The following is a 14224-nucleotide window of genomic DNA, read 5'->3' on the forward strand; positions in this document are numbered from 1 at the left end:
TGCAATAAATTTTCAGTGAATTAAATGAACTTAATAAGAAATTCAAGTACCAGGTCCACTTTTTTCTCAAAATTTTGGTTTTGGTCCCAAGTCCACTTTTTTTCAAATTTAGGTAGCGATATATTAACATGTAGTAAAAAAAATATTTTTAAACCTGTTGTTAGATTAAGCACATTTGGTCAAATTTTTTCTTGCTTCTTTTATAACTTTTGAACCATGGTAAATATTGATTTGCAATTTCAGCTCACATGGTATTTCTGTATAATAATGTTATGTCCAAAAATGCAATTGTCTGACATAATGCAGGACTTTATTTACGATTAAAATAACTTCATTATTTTGCAGAGAAATACTCATTTACAAACAATATACGCGACAGCATTTTTTTAATGCAATACATGTAGGAGAGTTGCCACTTATTTAAAAAATTAAATTAAATTTAAATTAAGATCAATGTGTAATTGAGGTGTGATTAGAATTTGGGTATTACACGAAAGAGATTTGAAAAGATTTAAGTTAAAAAATATTTTTAACAGGATTGCCACCTGTTGGAAAAGTCGAATTTAATTCTGATATAACAAGTTATATGGAATAATGAATTACGAAAAGTGTTAATAAATATCTAGTATTCAGAGTTTAGAATATATTTAAGATGTCTAAAGAGGGTTGCCACATGTTTGAAAAGTTAATTTGAAACATTTTAATAGGTTAAATGAGTTATTAAAAGATGGATAAGTTATTCGAGATATTAAAATACGGGATAGTGTTAAGAAAGCTCTACTTTCAATAGTTGGAATATCTTTTAGGTATTTTAATAGGGTTGCCACATGTTTAAAAAGTTAAATTTAACTTAAATTGCGGCAGTTAGATAATTGAAAATATTTCGAAGAGGATTACCACCCATTCGAAACCCCGAATTCAATTAAATCATGTTCACGTAATTATGAAATATTAAAAAATGGTAGTCAAACATTTGTAATCAATAGTTTCGAGGTATTTGAAGAGGTTTGCCACCGGTTTAAAATGATTCATTAAAGTTTGGGCTTTAACGCCATGATATAGTAATAATTGTAATAGAGGAAGAAGAAGTTTCGCTTCAGTCGCGGAAGGGATCCATACATAACTTTTTTTTTTAATATTTTCGAACAACCATATTTAAGTTAATAACATTCGAAAAGAATAAATAGAATATAGTAAATATAAAAAAATATGTACCTGCAAGATTTATAACTGGGATTTTTTGGAGAGAAAAAGACTTACTTCTGACCAAGCCTTTAATAAGTTTTATTTTATTGAAATTTCAGAGCAGAATTGGCTTAACCCAATTTTTTTAATTTTTTTTTATAAATTTTAAAATAACAATCATTTATTCCTTAATTTTCAGATACAGATACAGAAAATGTATCACTTTTGAGACTATTTTAAGTAGGTAAGTACAAACACAAATTTTTCTGGTTAGGCCATTTCTGCTCTCATGGCCTCATTTATGCTATCAAAAACGTATATTAAGAAGAGTTTTGAATTTAATCCGTCAGTTTGATGTTAAGATTTTTCGCTATTTCTGAGAAAAAAAAAAAGGCTTTTTGTGCAGGTATTCTTGATACTGTCCGTAGTGAATATTTATCATTTAGAGGGCTAAACAAAAAGCTTTTTAAATTTTTTTTTGCAACAAGGGCTGCTTCTTTTAATTATTAGCAGACAAATAAGGATAATTCAGACCGTTTAGGTTTTCAATTGATATTAATATAATTTGGCAATATTTTTCAAAATTAGCCACTGTATAAATAGTTTTTATAACTAAGTGACATTTTTTACTTTAAGACAAATATTTAGAAAAAAATCTGACGTTAAACTTTTTCAATACAGTCCCAAATCAAAAAGTGAAGTCTTACACCCATCGGTCGTCAAGGGCTAAGATTTGGTTTTATGTACAACTGTGAGAAATCAAATGCAAAGAATTAAGAGATTAAGCATCGAACAAAAGGCAGTATTGCCGGATTTTGAATTTGAAAAAGCATCACAGTTTGATTGGTGTATTTTATGGACTTTATATGCATACATAATTTTATTGTAAGGATGCCGATTCAAATTAATACAAATCAATGTTTCTTGCGCGACGGTCGATTTCTTCTGGCATGATTGAAGGTGCTGCCACACAGTTGCTTACCACACTTACGATTGTTATAAATTTTGCTTCCATTTTTTTAAGATTTTCAAATTTTGTGTCTTCAAACTAAAAACAAAAGCACCAAAAACGCATAAAGAATGCATTTTGAATACGCACCAAATTCGGTGCTAAAAGCACCAAGTTGGCAACAGTGAATATAAACAAAAGTACTGTGTGACGTCATCGAATGGGTGGATGCTGTCAAATCGATGAGGAGAGAGTTTCAGGGTGAGGGTATCAAATTAGCCATAGTGCACTGTAGAACTGACCCTAGAAACGTATTTTTCTTAATAAAACAACATATTTCACACATTCATTGGAATTTTATTCATTTTATTTAGTTTTCTTCTCTTGCGTATTTGTAATTTTATTATCATTTAATATTAACTAGTTTTGTTTTTTTAATGTCAAATAATTTAAGCTACAATAATCGTTTCTGCTTTAATTCATCATAATAATCATAATTCATTTGCTGTTTTTTTTATTTCCTTTTTCGTTTATTTGGACTTTTATTCACTTATGTAGTAAAATCTTTGTTTATTTGTTCTTTTTACGACACTGATGTAAAATTCTTGAAGAATTCCATTTAAAAAAGTACAAAAACGATGCTGAACACTTGTGATTGCAGATGACTTGTTGTTAAAAGGAAATGAAAACTAAAAAATAAAAATGTTTTTACGCTTGTAAATGATTGAACTCAAAAGCAGAGAGAGAGAGGAATTCAATATACTAGGCTTGAGTAGAAAAACAAGAGCAAAAGCGAAAAACAAACGAGAAAATGGACTAAAGCTATCACAGAATAAGAAAGCAGTGTAATGTCGAGAGCAAAAAATCGAGTAAGTATGTAGTAGCCACTGTAATGCACTGTAGGTATGTATGTAAGTAACTACGAGAATAGTATGTATGTATGTATATGAATGTGGGTATGTAAGGAGTTTTCGAAACAAATCAGGTACTTAAAAATTTAACATGAATAAATGCATAAGTATGTATGTATGTATGTACGTAACTACAATAATCGTAAACATTCAACAATTAGCGCGAAACATATTTATATGTATTTGATGGAGACCCTTCCTTACTATAGCTATAGCTTTCATAGTTATACCTAAGGAACTAAGATGACTTGTTGGTTGTGGCGGATTGACAGAATGAATGGATAAAATGTAACTGCAGGTGTATGTTTTTTTTTTCAGTTTTTATATGTGTGTGTGTGTGTATGTGTGTTTTGCGTTTAACTTAAACATACGCGCTAAATTTCACATATTCGCTAAATGTATATCCTAAACCAACTACTAAACATGTTTGCCACATAATATTCGTGACTGTTCTGCGAGCGAAATTCGATAGTGTTGCGAAAATTTTCACCGTACTCCAATCGCTGAGACCAGCTGGATTACGTGTTGCTGCACGTACCAAATATGTAGTATTACGATCCAATCCGTTGAGCACAAAGCGGCCACCTAGACGGAGAGAGAGAGAGAGAATATGACGAGAGAATGTGTAAATACCATATGAAATTACACAGAGATCCTAAACAATTGCAGTTAGTTAGTACTCAATAAAGATTACTTTACATACACATGTAATTAATTATCCAAAACTTAACCCTTTCAATCCTATTAGCCGAATGTTGATCGTATCGTTTCCAGATAATTACCGCATATTCTAAATGAGACCTTACAAGATACGAAAAAAGAAGCTTACAGGTGTATGGATTAGAAATCTCAGAGGTATTATGTCGTAGGAAACCCAATACAGAGTGGGTATGCTTTGGAAAGAATAAAATTAATGTGAGTAGGTATTAAATGAAAATTTTGCCCCAAAAACTACTCCAAGACATTTAGTCTCTGTTACAGCGCCGGTTAGACAAGTATGGGTAATCCATTTCAGAGGAGACGAATGGAAGCCTAGGCAAGCTACCTTATTTATCAGAATCCTCTATCGAACGCCTTAGAAAAGTTCGTATATACGCAGTCAACTTGCGAAAACAGCCGAAAATGGTCTCGTTCAGGGTCTTCGTCTTATTTCCGCTTTTGGTGTTAATCTTTGTCTTAGCCTTAGCCTTAGTCTCAGTCTTAGTATTAGGCTTTGTCTAGGTCGTTGAATTAGTCTTGGTTTTTGTATTGTTCTAAGTCCTAGCCTTCTTAGTTTCGGTATTGGTGTTAGTCTTAGTCTTGGTCTTGGTATTAGTCTTGGTCTTTGCCTTAGTCTTGGTCTTGGTCTTAGTTTTAGCCTCAACCTTAGTCTTAGTCTTAATCTTGGACCAAGTTGTGGAATTGATTTCTTTGAATTACTTATTTTAACTAAATACTTACCTACTTATTCTAAAATGTTTACAAGTCTATAAGTTTATACACACATCACCTTCTTTCCACCACACCTTTTTCACCACTTACCTCGCTGAAAATGGTAGTCCTTATGCTTGGCATAACTCCAATTACCCGCGCTGTGCTTAAAATCGCCTTCGCTCATATATTGCACCCGATAACCGAATGTACGCATATTCTCCTCAACATTGGCATATTTCTCCGATCTTATGTCGAGGTCAAAGCCATCGGTGAATGCGCGTCGCAATTGAAAGCGCGATGGTCCGCTGGGCTTCTGTCCCTTTCGCAGCTTCACTATGCGCTCCAACATGCCCAACGGATTGGCAACTTTGCACTTATAATCGCCAAGTTGTGATTCATTTCGGACGTGTATCTGTAGCGTTGAGCCGTAATCGGCATAGAAAATGCGATAATTACGTCCGGTAATGGCACGACCCTCATGCACCCAGGTGAACGAAGGTGGCGGCTCACCCATTGCATCGCACGAAATATTCACCATACCACCGATGTACGCATATTGAACCAATGAAGTGTCATTATCGAACCAGTGGGGCTTATCTAATGGATGCAAAGTGAAGAATGTTGGTGGAGTGGTAGTGGGGAGTATAGAATGTCGCACAGGAAAAGTAGTAGGATGGAGAGGAGGTGAATTTGTCAAAGAGAAAGAACGTTGAAATTAATTGAAGTGAATGCTAGTTTCGAGAGAATTGCAAATATGATTAGGTGAACTATGTACGGGTGGTATGCAAAAATTTGTATATGTACATTAAAGTGGTCCAAAAATTTATGTGAAAAAATTATGTCGAATTTTTAATGCCGCCACCCCCTAGGATTGTTCTATACTGAAAAAATATACGCCTATTTTTTTATTTTGAAATAAAAAAAATTTAGTGAGTGCTCAAAGCGCTCAAAGTTTTCCATGTATTTTATATGGGGAAAAACAACTTATCGTAGAAATAGTGTAGAATTCTTGAAAATCAATATTTTTCGATCCGAAAACTTTGCTTATCTTCAGGAGATTCCCGCTAATAATATCCAATTGTTTCTTTAACATTTTTTCAATGTAACTAAGTATATTTTATAGGTTCTCCAAACCCCCTAATAAATGCAATGGGGGACCAATAAAAAATCTTTAATATTATTAAATAAACGATTGGATATAAATATTAAAAGTCTGCTGAAGAGAATCACAGTTTTCCGATCAAAAAATATTGATTTTCAAGAATTTTATACCATTTCTATGAAAAGTTGTTTTTCCCCCATATAAAATACATGGAAAACTTTGAGCGCTGTGAGCACTCCCTTACTATTTTTTTTTTAAATAGGGGTATATTTTCTGGGTTCAGAACAATCCTAGGGGGTGGCGGCATTAAAATTCCACCTTTTTTTTGGACCACTCTAATGTACATATACATATATGTATGTCTAACTGCACATACATATGTGCAGATGTATCTGTTTATTGCTTACGAATTTAATATATTGGTAATGGTGATAGGTTAGAGTTTGTGCATTTAGTAAGTATTTTTAGTTTTTGATATTTGAACAATGCTTAAGTAATTTAGAAAATTTATCAAATGCAACTCTTTAGTTCACACGCACGCACGCACGTAAAACAGGATTCAAAGTTGGTCGTACAGTGTCATACATATGTACATATTTAGGCATGCATATATGTATGTAAGTATATGCATGCATTTGGACTGAAATCCATTTAAGCATCAGTAGCAACTGCCAGTCAGTTTAATAAAATCCCTCTGCTCTAAATTTGCCTTCAGCTTATTCATCTTCTCAATCGCTCAAAGCGCATTCACATACGCATGCACACATTCTAAGGACACCCTGCACGAAAACAATTAGGCTGGTGTCCGTATGTAAAAGTCTGCATCGGTAGGCAAATTGATTTAATACCGAAACCACCAACAAACTTGCGAAAACTTCCAAAACAGGAGCAGAAAATGCCGATAATAGCACCAAAAATGCCCCAAAAAAAATTAAAAATTATGAAAAAATTATTAATCTCAATCTAAATTTTAATCTTAATCGTAAACTTAGTATTAATCTTAATCTGAATATTATTTCTTATCTTGATTTTAATCTTAATCTTAGTCTTAATCTTAAACTTAATCTCAATCGAAATCTTAATTTTAATCTTAGTCTTAATCTTAATCTTAATCCTCATCTCAGTCTAAATCTTAATCTTAATCTTTGTATTAATCTTAACCTTAATTTTAGTCTAAATCTAATTGTTAATCTTAATCTAATAGATTAACAGACAAACACTTTTAGGCACCCTGAATGAACTTATACTGGGATCCTTAAATTGGGTTGAAAACTGCGCTGTTACCAGCGGCTTAGGTGTAAACTTAGCTTGTTGCTTTCACAAGGACATATAAATTCTCAAATTTTCAACCTCCATTAATGGCTCACTTTCGCTCTAACGTTCTCTGAATGGCTGAAGCATCTGGTCTTGATCCTTTACAATACCCTGGAAGCTGAGTATCGAGGAAAAAGTAAAGAATGCAAAGATCTGTCTCAATTAAAATCTGTAGGGCACTTGATAATGCCCGAGAATACATGTAACTAAATAGCATACATATGTACAGCGGCAAATCGTGTTCGCTTCGTATATCCTATGAAGCTTCGAGTTCACGGCGGATCTGAGTCCGAGTAGATTTTTCACCACCCACATCCCACCCAGTGAAGCTGACGAAGTTGAAAGGAATGTGGAGTCGTGCTCCAAACACAAATTTAGGTTACCCGTTCACTTTAGTTTCTGAACGTTTTCCAAGCAGATCAGTTGGACCTTTGACAGTAAACAATGCTTATTTGGGTTGTTGTTGTTGTAGCGGCCAAGCCTCAGTGATATCGCAGGTTTCGGCTGGGCCGATGAGCTAACTAGGAAGGATACTCTTGTCGCTAAGAAAGAGAATGAGAGGGCTCCAATGGCTTCACGTGGTTTCCTTCTGGACACATGGGCTCTAAGGCCGAGGCCACGCAATGAACGGCTGAGCGGCGGGCAGTGAGCGGCGCCATACAAAAATGTCGCTCAGCCGATCAGAAATGCCGTTAATTGCGTGGCCACTTCAATAGTATTTCATGTGTATGTTTTAATTTTAAGCCGCTCACCTCTCAGCAGATCATTGCGTGGCTTCGGTCTAAGGCTGCTCAGTAAAACCTCGCAATGCCAGATGGCTAGCGGCTTATTTCCACTGGTAAATCGCCGGCGGTCAAGTCTGCTATTAAAACTGAACAAACCATAGGTTTAGGGTATTTCTGAAACTCTTTGGTTTTCGAGATTTTGCAGGAAGTTTTTGGATTCTTTCGGAACTTTTCGCAATACTTTGTCCTTTTAGGGATCTTTCAACTTTAAAATTGAGAGCAATTGAAAAGAGAGAAAGCCTCTAATAACAGTTATGTTGAGATCGAGAAAATAAAATTGTTATTTTACGGCGATATCAAACTGAAAATCTTTCAAAAACCGGTATTTGTAAAAAAAAAAAAACAGAATCACAATTCTGCCTTTGTATAAAATAGCCCAATCGAATTCCTACCGGGTTTCTCTTTCAGTACACATTGTATGCATGTATGAAAGTGTGCAACGTGAACTCTCTATACCTTCTAGCGGGGATTTAATGTAAAACTTCTGTTGCAAACAGTTTTGCTAAAAACTTTTGCTCCAAGCACCGAAATGCAATTCTGCCTACATTTTGTAACTTTTGCCTCCACATCGCCACACTCATACAAATAGCTTACGATGCATCCCAGCCAGCAGAGGAACGTATGTAAGTTTTGCCGACAGTGGTTTCTTTTCCGGAAACGAAACGACTTCAATTTTCGTTCATTTTCATATCCGAAAAACCGTCGAAAAAGATTTTGCTATTTGAAAGCAAAAATTTTATTTTATTTGTTCAAACTGAACAGTTGAAAGCGTCTACACGTATTCGACACTGACTGAGTGTGCAGAAGAGGTGCTGCGTTCGAATGTTGCCAGAAGCAAAAAAAAAGATTCGTTTTACTTTTCCGAACTATGAAAAAGCATCTGTGAAGTACAGAAGAAAACGTATTAAACGAAAAATTCAATCAGAAAAACAGCCAAAAACGTATCCGGTTCACGACCATTTTCGTTACATATGTATATACTTTTCTGCCGCATACTTTAGTGGAAAAAAGATCGTCAAAGCATACGAAAATGGAATCGGTAAACGGGCAAAACTCCGCATTTCATTCACTTTTCTTTCCTTTTTCGAATCCATTTTCGGATTTTGTGCTAGCTGGGATCACATGCATACGTAGTATATACAAATAAATATATAGAACCAGAGCAAAATATCGTTTCACCCAATCCAATCAATTTGTAAAGTGGTGAGTGAGTGGTGATCCAAGCCCAACTACTCACAACAACTACATACTCGTACATTGCGGTAGTGTATCTTCTTGATGATGATGCCGATAGCATTGGTAGAGTTGTTGTTGTTGTAGTTGTTGTAAGAGTAGTTGCTAGTTAGTGTGCATTGGAAATGCAAAATTCACTTTGCTGCTAACTAAAGTGAAGTGGTGGGGTACACCAGCCTTAACCACCAGCGCCATCTATGAGTACCAAGAGTGTTACTCTTCGTCCCTACATATCCTCTTACCCATTCTCCTTGGCACGCTTTGACAATGTCAAAGTAAGTGTATGAGCATTCGCCTTTAAAGTTTCAGTTTCATTTCATTAGGCAAATGCGTTTGCGGCATTCCTGCCTGCTCGATTGCCCGTGTGCCCCTTTGCCTGGTTACCTCTTGGCCTAGTTGCCGCCTGTGCGCTTGCCTTTGGTCCCACTGCTTATCCATTCATTCCTCCTACTTGCCTGCGTTCGTCTAAAGCTTGTTTATCGTTTAACTGCATACTTTAAACCAAAGAAAAAAAAAACCAAAAAATGCACTGGCACTGTTAAAACAAACGGCAATATTTTCAAATCCGTTTCATTTTGTTCTATACTTTCACAAAGTTTACTAAGGAAGCTACAAATTTGCTAGCAATTAAAACTGTATTTGAGGATAAATCAATTGGGTGAACGCATTTGAAAGTGTTTTTTTATATATGTTTGTCCTATATTTGTATGTGTGTCTATAGGTATGCGAATATGCAGCGCTTCAACGGGCATTAGGTTTTAATTTTATAAGGTTTCATTAGAGCTTTGCATATTGGGGAAAAAATGCAAAGAGGTAAAAAAAGGAAAAAATATTTTTTTTAAGTATTTCTGCCATAAAGGAAATAAAAAAAATGCTTTTTCATTGCTCCTTTCCTTAAACCACTTGTTTAAACTACAGGTAAATTTTATTTGACGTAACTTAAAAAGATTGTCTTTAGTGAAATTGTTGGAGGTATACATAAGTTGAGTACCGTTGAGTTGAGTCACCGAAATTCATACGAACAACTGCTGAGCAGCATTAAGAGAGCTGCAGCTGGAAGTCTGTGAGGATACTCTTTATTATCAGTCATTCTGCAGTAGATGACAGTGTTGAACAACGCAGGCTTCCTGGCTGTATAACTAAAGTAAAATGCTTTGGCAGGATATTTTTCGGGGAATTGTATCATAACTACGGTGACCATCCGTACTTTATTTATTTCAAAGGACAGTCTATTTAGTAATTTATTTTAAAACTTGTACTTTGGAATTTTTTTTTTCGTGATTCGATGACAGACATGAATACATTTCATTTATTACAGCCTAGTATATACGAATTGCGAAGTAAAAGCATAGAATACAAACAATTTGGAAAGCTCATCCTTGTCGTTTACCTTGCAGAAAATGAAGGTTGTGCAGATTGGTTCCCTTCCATGCCAATATCGTTTCCAGGAATATTTCCTTGCCCGGGAACCCAGACCACATGCTTTACGCAACGCGTAGCGAAATCGATTATAACCATTCGTCCTTGAATTGCTATTTTCGAAGAGGTATTGTTGCACTATAGATATTAAAACGAAGAACTCAGGGTAGACGGTGATGCAGTGTTCTGTTATAGGAGAGATGTCTTCATTCTATCTCTTAATTTAGCTTAGAAGGCACTACAGTAGGTCCGTGGGTGTTCATAGCGAAAGTATTGGTATGCCTGTCAACAAGTTCTGGCGCAGCTGCAAGGATTCGAACTAAAATAATACATCGAACACTTTTTCTGCGAGTGCCCGGCTATTGAAAGAAGGATGCTAAATACATTTGGTCAACCATATCTGTAGAATATTTTAGAATGCAGCCGCCTCTCTCTCTCTCTGCGTGGTATACTAAAGTTCATCAAAACCGCCAAATGGCTGTAGGCTTGTACGGGCAATGTTGTTTCAAAATGGCTGAAATTTCCTTTGGTGACAATCTAACTCTAACCAACCTTTGACCGGCTCTAGCCTACCGGTGGTCGGAAGGCGACGCCCACAAGCACGAGAGCAGACGATATTTCGCCATGAAGCCACCCACTCCTTGGGACAAACTTGCTGTCTCATTGTCCTACGGTATCGCTGTGGAGTGGAAACCATAGGAGCTTGGTAGCGGAGTAATTAGACGCGATCGAGAGATAATTAAAGAATTTCCTTACCAATTTCGAATTGCCACCTTCTTGAAGGTAAATTCTTTTCTTTTCAGCGCCGATCTGCGCTTGGAAAATACTTCAGCAATACGAGTGTATAAGTTTAAAGTTAACACTTCCATCTACCTTTCCCATGAATTTGGAACTATTTGTGAACAAGTTCACTAATCCATTTTGAAAAATTATTCTGCATTGGACTAGCTTAAAGGTTTTTAAAATTCCGGAGTATTGTAGTTAGAAATAAACTTTGCTTTATTAAGCAAATGGGAGCGGCTTACAGTAGCAAGTACTTAGACGATTCTCCAATTTACGGCAAGAAACCTAAACTACCTAAACTATTTAGTTAAAGTTGGACTTAGTCATGCCGATGTCAATGGGTACAACGTTTAGAATTGCAAACGAAAATGTTAGGGTGATCCGTAGTAACATACTGAGCTCTTTCTTCTACGGTTTCTGGTTTGACTATTCTTCTAAATACATTAGGGTGGTCCTTAAACTCAAATCAACGCTTTTTTCAGTCTCACCCGCTCAATCGGTAACAACACGGTCACAGATATCACATATAAATTTTGGTCCCGATAGAAGACATTTAAGGCGTGTCGCACAGGGGGCAAAATTCAGATTCTTCTATGGAGACTCAAAAAATTAAAATAATTTTTTTTTTCATCTAATACCCAAAATCGATACTACCATAGTCGAAAATATCACATATAAATTTTGGTCCAAATTGGAGTCGGTTAAGACTTCTTTACAGGGTAATCTGAACTTTGACCCCTGTGCGACCGCCTTAACCGACTTCAATTGGGACCAACATTTGTGATATCTTCGACTATGGTGATATCGATTTTAGAAATTAGATGAAAAAAATTAATTAAAATTTTTTGAGTCTCCATAGAGGAATCTGAACTTTGCGACACGCCTTAACCGTCTCCAAATGGGACCAAAATTTTTATGTGATATCTTCGACTATACTTAGTAGCATCGACGTAGAGGCTGATGTAAAAATTTGCTTCCTACATTTAAGGACCACCCTAATATACATAAATAAATGAATAAAAATTTATTTTCACTTGAATTTTCACTCCTCACGAATACACTTCAATCGATGGTTATGTATGCCTCCCGACAATGGAAGCGCAACTCTAGCGTGTAATGGGTGACTGGGAAATTCAAATATATATATATATACATATACATTTCTATGCATCCACCTGTAAATCACGATTTTCAATTTCAACTATGTACTCGTACAACTAACAATAAGTTCAAAAGTAGTTCTGGTTTGTTGGCTGCAGACGAATGCTGCATGGGGATGCATAATTTTGTATTCATTCAAAGTGTTTTTTTTTTTTTTTGTAACTATGGCAACCGCGTTTATTAAAGCAATAACTTTCTGAACCACAATTTTTGTAAAAGTTAAATGGGATGCAAGTTGCATTTAAATCTCACCAGGCACTATCATCATTCAAACAGCACAAATGTACATAAAAACATATTGTGTGTACATTAGGCTGGCTCGCGAAAAAAATTGTAATAATCGCGTTGGCTTGAAAGCTTACGTTAGTTAAATGGTAGGTACATATCCTTATGCTTCGTTTTCTGCATAAACATCCGCAGTCTAATAATGCGGCTGTGTGCAACGCAATTGACCAAATCAGCCCGGCTAACCTAGCCGTAACCAGGTCTTGGATTCTTCATAGCGGCGGCTCCGCGCGGTTGGGGCTTGTACACTAATTCCAATGGGCCACTTGAGGGCAGTGCGAGACCCTTAAGTCTAAATAAGGGCTTGAAGGAGGGGTTTGTTATGAATTTTATTGTTTTCTGTTGTGAATCGAGCCGATCTAATGCTAAGGCAATAAAGTTGCACGAGTGCCAACATTCGATCTCACATATAAATCTACACATATATATATATGAAGCCGACAAATTGGTGACAGGACGTGCAAACAGACAAACAGAAGCCAACAAATGAATCAACACAAAAAAAAATTTTAAGTAGTAATGGGCATGTATGTATTTATATACATTAGGGTGAGTCAAACAAACCATTCTAAAGAATTTATGGCCTTAAACGGACCTATTTACTGAGAAGAAAATTCTCCCATTTGAAAAATTTTTATTACATTTAAAAGAGGTTTTTTTCAGTAAAAATGTTATTAATATTGAAACCTTTGAGAAAAAAATTTGCAACATTAGGGTAATTTTTTATAGAATTTAATGTCCTACAGGAACATGTCTAGAAAAAATAAGTAGGTATGTAATGTGTATTTAAAAATTTATTTTTTGTCGAAAATATGTAGATGTAAAAAGAGACCCCTAATTTTGGGGAATGGAATAGGGAACTTTTGTTTTCAAAATTGCTTTGCAAAAATATCTGCGAATCAAGGGTGTACGGCGCTATTTTCTTTGTTTGCCTGTAAGGTGGTACGGTCTAATGCGCATACAAATAAATGCATGTTTGTGTAGGCCCTCGTGTGTGAATAAATTTCGCAATGTGTGGGTATCGTCGCTTTCGGTTTGGTAATGAAGTGCACTTTGGCGGCGTTGGAATATATAAAACTTATACATACATGTGAGCTTTTGTGGATAAATGTGTTCATACAAACATACGCACATATATACATATATATACATACATGCGTAAGTGAGTTTGTGCTCAAACAACACTTTCCAATGGAGTCAACACTTTCACGTGAATCAGCAGTCATATATGTATTTATATTCAAACAGAAATGCATTCTCCCACATGCCCACATACATATATAAGTACATACATATATCTAAACATTCATATGTGCATACATACGTACATACATACATATATACCCAGCAGTACAGGGTAGTGACTACAGAACTGGTGAATCGGTAGCTACCAAGTAAACTGCGTCGATTACCGATCGACTACTTGCCGCGTATTTCAGCGATTACTTTTACAAGGCACTGTCCTAGGCGGTAGTCACCATCGACTCTCTCTGCACACTACCAGCGGTTAGTACAGTAGTTACTTGCTTGATTTATGGCCGCCGCTTTTGTAGTCTTTCGCAATTCTACTTCTGACTGGTTCGACTCTGCATTACCATGCGCACTACCACGCCTTAATAGAGTAGCTACTTAGATGGGAGTCAGTGCAGTAGCGGTCCAAAAGTAGCGATTGACTCCAGCAGTA

At 35.8% G+C, this 14224-nt stretch overlaps 2 protein-coding genes across 5 annotated transcripts in view; one reads left to right on the top strand and one right to left on the bottom strand.

Moving 5' to 3' along the window:
* Positions 1-14224, top strand: part of LOC118741033 (threonine--tRNA ligase 1, cytoplasmic) — a 575984-nt gene that overhangs the window by 184950 nt on the left and 376810 nt on the right. The gene's annotated exons all lie outside the window — the stretch shown is intronic.
* Positions 2657-14224, bottom strand: part of LOC118741042 (neural cell adhesion molecule 1) — a 32994-nt gene continuing 21426 nt past the window's right edge. For all 3 annotated transcript variants that reach the window (XM_036472848.1, XM_036472847.1, XM_036472849.1), the window contains 2 exons: positions 4567-5055; positions 2657-3630 (listed from right to left, as the gene is read on the bottom strand). In XM_036472848.1, the coding sequence (XP_036328741.1) occupies positions 3407-3630; positions 4567-5055 (713 nt within the window). In that variant the 3' untranslated portion in view covers positions 2657-3406. The remainder of the gene's footprint in view (positions 3631-4566; positions 5056-14224) is intronic.

This window comes from Rhagoletis pomonella, unplaced genomic scaffold (assembly GCF_013731165.1).
Source record: "Rhagoletis pomonella isolate Grant_MI unplaced genomic scaffold, Rhpom_1.0 Rhpom_scaffold_00006, whole genome shotgun sequence".
NCBI classification, from domain to species: domain Eukaryota; kingdom Metazoa; phylum Arthropoda; class Insecta; order Diptera; family Tephritidae; genus Rhagoletis; species Rhagoletis pomonella.